Source organism: Vicia villosa, unplaced genomic scaffold (genome assembly GCF_029867415.1).
Source record: "Vicia villosa cultivar HV-30 ecotype Madison, WI unplaced genomic scaffold, Vvil1.0 ctg.000348F_1_1, whole genome shotgun sequence".
NCBI classification, from domain to species: Eukaryota; Viridiplantae; Streptophyta; class Magnoliopsida; order Fabales; family Fabaceae; genus Vicia; species Vicia villosa.
This window is the reverse complement of record NW_026705155.1, coordinates 1,088,181-1,093,614: the sequence shown is the minus strand read 5'-3', so window position 1 is coordinate 1,093,614 and position 5,434 is coordinate 1,088,181. Positions and strand designations below refer to the sequence as shown.

Genomic DNA, 5,434 nt, shown 5'->3' with positions numbered 1-5,434 from the left:
ATAATAATAATAATAATAATAATAATAATAATAATAATAATAATAATAATAATAATAATAATAATAATAATAATAATAATAATAATAATAATAATAATAATAATAATAATAATAATAATAATAATAATAATAATAATAATTCAACCTCTTAGCAACAAAAAATAATGTAATCTCTTACGTAAGTTTTTTAATTGAAATGAAGGAACAATTTTTTTTATTAGAAGTTTCGGGTTTTGTTATAAAAGCATACTAGTTAAAAGTCATTAATCTACACAGATTAAATATATTATTTAACTTGAGATCTTGAGAGGAGCACACTTCTTAGAATCCAATCGATTACACATGCACACGCTATGTAATAATAATTACAGTAAAAGAGTTGGTTCAAAATTTAATGAAACAACTATTATAGTATAGTCTCTATAATATGATTTTGACAAACAAATAAAACAAATTTACTAGAATCTCCAAATCACAATAAAGTCAATATTTTAATGTAGGACGATTTAAAACAACTTAACCTTTCGTGCATGGTACTATAATAATAATAATAGTTGAAGTTTATATTGCTTTTTTATTCAACTATCCAATTTCATCTTCTGTATAAAAATAAAACTATCTTAGTTTTGTAGGTATACTTTGAGTAAGAGAAATGGGTAAGTGGTTCATTTTGGTGGTTCTGGCCCTTGTTGTGGCTAATACAAGTGCAAGAATTTTGCCATTTGGAGAAGGTGGTTTGAAGGAAAAGAAGAATAACATTGTTGGAATTAGACATTCTATTGAAACTGAAAAAGACAATGATGGTGTTGATGGTGGAATAATCAAAGGAGAAGATGAAATACATAGTGAAATTGTTGGTGGAATATTAGGAGGAAATAATGGTAGTGGAATAGGCAAAGGAGGAGGTAAAACAAATAATAATGATGGTGTAATAACTGAAGGAGAAGGTGAAATAGGCAAGCGTGATCTTGTTGGTGAAATATTAAGAGGAGATAATTGTGGTGGACTAGTCAAAGGAGGTGGTAAAATAGACATTGACGATGATGATGGTGTAACAACCGAAGGAGAAGGTGAAATATGCAAGAGTGATCTTGTTGGTGGAATAGTTAAAGGAGGAGGTAAAAGTGACGATGATGGTGGTGGAATAACGGAAGGAGAAGGAGGCAAGAATGATATTGCTAGTGGATTATTAAATGCAGTTAATGGTGGTGGGAAAGTCAAAGAAAAAGGTAAAACTAACAATTATGATGGTAGAATAAGTGAAGAAGAAGGAGGCAAGAATGATCTTGTTAGGATATTATTAGATGCAATTAATGGTGGTGAAATAGTCAAAGAAAAAGGTAAACCTGACCATGATGAGGGTGGAAATACTAAAGGAGAAGAAGGCAAGAATAATCTTCCTGGCGGATTATTAGATTCAGATAATGGTGTTGGAATAGTTAAAGGAAAAGGTAAAACTGACGATGATGAGGGTGACATTACTAAAGAAGAAAGAGGCAAAAATGATCTTCCTGGTGGATTATTAGATTCAGTTAAAGGTATTGGAATAGTCAAAGGAAAAGGTAAAACTAACAGTAATGAGGATGAGATTACTGAAGGAGAAGGAGGCAAGAATGATCTTCCCAGTGGATTATTAGATTCAGTTAATGGTATTGGAATAGTCAAAGGAAAAGATAAAATTAACGATAATAAGGATGAGATTACCGAAGGAGAAGGAGGCAAGAATGATCTTCTTGGTGAATTATTAGATTCAGTAAATGGTATTGGAATAGTCAAAGGAAAAGATAAAACTGACGATGATGAGGATGAGATTACTGAAGGAGAAGGAAACAAGAATGATCTTCTTGGTGGATTATTAGATTCAGTTAATGGTATTGGAATAGTCAAAGGAAAAGATAAAACTGACGATGATGAGGATGGGATTACTAAAGGAGAAGGAGGCAAGAATGATCTTCTTGGTGGATTATTAGATTCAGTTAATGGTATTGGAATAGTCAAAGGAAAAGATAAAATTGAAGATGATGAGGATAGAATTACTGAAGGAGAAGGAGACAAGAATGATCTTCTTGGTGGATTATTAGATTCAGTTAGTGGATTATTAGATCGAATTAATGGTGATGGAATAGACAAAAAGGAAAGTAAAATTGTCATTAACGATGTTGATGGCGAAGTAAGTGAAGGAGTAGGTGAAATAGAAACTCACAATATTGAAGGTGGGATCTTTAAATGATGCGGTAAAGTCAAATTTAGTGACAAAACTTGAATGACAGTTTAATTACTATAGAATTTATAATTATCTTCTGATATAATAAATTTGTCTTATAATTATATATGTTCATATTTCTCTCTAGCTCATTTTTATATTATTTTTAATTTCAAATATATCTATTATGAATTTTCAAAAAATAAAAAATAAATAAAAAATGAAAAAAAACAACTATTTAACTAGTTGACGAATTCAAGCTCTTACATTGAAATAAAAGCAACAATTGTTTCAATATAATTAAATATGCAATTAAATATATGATATCCATGCAATTTAGACGGATTTCGTTTTTTTTCCATGTAATAATTTTTTTTAAATTTCCTTCTAAGCGCATAATTTAAACACAGAATATGGGAAATGAATAAAAAAAATATTATAGGGGTCATTTGTGCACTTAGGAAACAAAAGACAAAGAATTTTAACACTCTAACGGGAGATTCAAAATTTTTCTTTTACAACGATAAATCGAATCTCGCCTATATTACAGGAGGTATTGTATATTTAACCTATTAAAGTTTAACAATAACAATGATAAATAAATAAAAGAAAAAAATTAATACCTACACATAATTTACATATCAATTCTAAGTAACACAACCTTGCTATTATAATGGACTAGCGTTCAAACGGGCACTCCCGTACCCGGGTCAGGTTGATGTGCATAAGGTATATCCTTATGCACGGTGCATAAGTCTCGTACGAGTAATATTTAAATTGTTCCGAGTAACATTTTAGTTAGAAATGAGTAATAATATCATAATCTATGAATAATATATGCATTATTTGTACACATCTATTAATTATGAGTAATCATTAATTGTGAGTAATGAGTACACTATTCTGAGTAATATTTACACCATTCTGATTTCTGAGTAATATCGAATTTTAACTATTTTGAGTAATATATTCATTGTTCTGAGTAATATTTGTACTGTTTTGAGTAATCTGTATATTATTTTGAGTAATATAAACAATATTTGAGTATTTATGCACCGTGCATAAAGATATACCTTATGCACATCAACACATCCCCCGTACCCGTTTGTCTGTTTTTTTAATGTGCATAGCGTCAAAACACAAATGTATTTTTTATTTTATTTTGATTTTAATTTAAAATATTTATTAAATAAATTTTGTGATAGAAATGAAAAATAAAATACATGAATTGTATAATAACATCCCCTGAAAATGAAGCAAATAAATAGCTATTAAGCAGGAATTAATTACATGCATTTATTTTTAATTATCAACTGTGTTTAAACTAAGATACATCCTTCTAAATTCACTTAAATCTTGTGGTCGTCAGTCCGTTTTTTTATTACACTAACGCGTGTTTATCTTTTATGGTGTTTTTGACATATATCCCTTTAAAAATATTATTATTTGGCTACAATTATGGTGTTTTTGACATATATCCCTTTAAAAATATCATACTAAAAAAGAAATCCTCACAACCAATTTAACAAGGCAAAGGACTCTCTATATCCCTCCTTCTCCCTCCATCTCTCTCCCTCACTCACTCACTCACTCACTCACCCACCCCCATCTGTCTCCCTCACTCACTCACTCACTTTCCATCACTCTCCCTCACTCTCCATCTCTCTCCCTCTCTATTGCACCCCAAAATTTGCCCACCATTTTTTTAACCTGAAAAAGGTTTCACATCACATTCATATACACATTTCATTTAGTTCATAATCCAATACATGCACTCATATCATTGTTGCTGCTCGAAAATTGACAAGAAAGGAGTTTCTATTTGAGAGGGATTCTTGATTAAAAGAGGATAATCTAAGGTCTTAGCATATTGATATATCTCCATCATGGTCCCCAGGAATTAGGGTTTCACAATTGTCAAATTCAAAGCTTTGAGTGAAGGATACAAGCTTGAATTCATCCGGTCTTTCCAAATTAGGGTTTTTGACCAAAGTCACTGCGATTGACTTTTTGGTCAACACTTAAATCAAAAGCTGATTATATGATATGAGGTGGCATGAGGTCCATGTGAAGATATTCAATTGATTCTATTGGTAAGTGTTTGGTGGAAGTCAAATTGGAGATTAGTTGGTCAGAAAATTCATCTGGGACTGAAAAAGTCAAACAATTACTAGAAAAATAGTCAAAATCAGAGTCAACATTCATGTGTGGAATTTTTGTTGAAATTTGGGTAAGGAAGCCAACAAAAATAAATAAAATCAAATTTTGACTAAATTTACCATTTTTGGAAGTTGGTTGAAATGGGAAAGGCCAAAAGAGGAAAGTACTAAACTTAGAGAAATTTTTGAGGAATTTCATGATGGGTTGGCAGTTGACTTTAGGCCCATTTTATATGTGGATCAAGGCATTATCTTGGACAAGATCGAAAGGAAAATTGCTCCTCTCATGGCATACAACAACTTTGTAGTTGGGCACTTTTTCATTAGGAGCTTGCATCAAAAGTTATGAGAGCTCAAAGTTTGTAAATTCCAAATGATCCAAGTCATGGGCCTGGCAGTTTTGCAATCAAACACTTTAATAATATCAAACACTTTCCATTTTATTTTTGCAAGGATCAAATATGTTTCATCCTAGCTCTTCTATCCATGAATCAAAGAACCATATCATTTGATTATGAAATGGACAAGTTACAAATTCTCAAAGCCCTAGACACGAAAATGGCATGTGGTTGGTGATTGGAGGTGTCCCGCACGCGGGAAAATTCAGGTATGACTCCACATGTTTGTGGTCATATTTCTCACTTTTACAAACGTGATCTCTTGATGATCCCAACCTGGAAACTCCTCATCTCCATGCCCTTGTTATTTAAAGCACAAGGTTGACATGAATGATGAGTCGTTGCTTGAGATATGGATGCACAAAGTGGGTAAGTTAGAGTGGCATAACGTGATAAGCATTGGGACAGATAGATGTTGCAGCACGCACACCAAGTGTATTAACATTAGTAACTACTCTACATATAACTGTGCAATTGGCTGAAGCATGAAAGCATGTAGAAAGCTTACTCTAATTGTCAACCCTTGCTCCCTAAGTCTTGAGAAGTTATCATCTATGTTGCAGCCTCACCATAGCACCTGTATACTACCATATATAATGCTTCAGCTCATCACAAAACGACACACAATTAATTTTCCATTCTTTTCAGTTTTCTTCGTACCAACCCTCTCCTTT

At 31.7% G+C, this 5,434-nt stretch overlaps 1 protein-coding gene across 1 annotated transcript; it reads left to right on the top strand.

Moving 5' to 3' along the window:
- The first annotated feature begins 652 nt into the window (after positions 1 to 652).
- LOC131627064 (uncharacterized) lies at positions 653 to 2,230 on the top strand. Its single transcript, XM_058897900.1, has one exon. The coding sequence runs from the start codon at positions 653 to 655 to the stop codon at positions 2,228 to 2,230; it is 1,578 nt and encodes a 525-aa protein (XP_058753883.1).
- Positions 2,231 to 5,434: the final 3,204 nt, after the last annotated feature.

What these genes read in the sequence shown, in the direction of transcription:
- LOC131627064 (XM_058897900.1), top strand. Translation starts at nt 653, where the DNA reads ATGGGTAAGTGGTTCATTTTGGTGGTTCTGGCCCTTGTTGTGGCTAAT.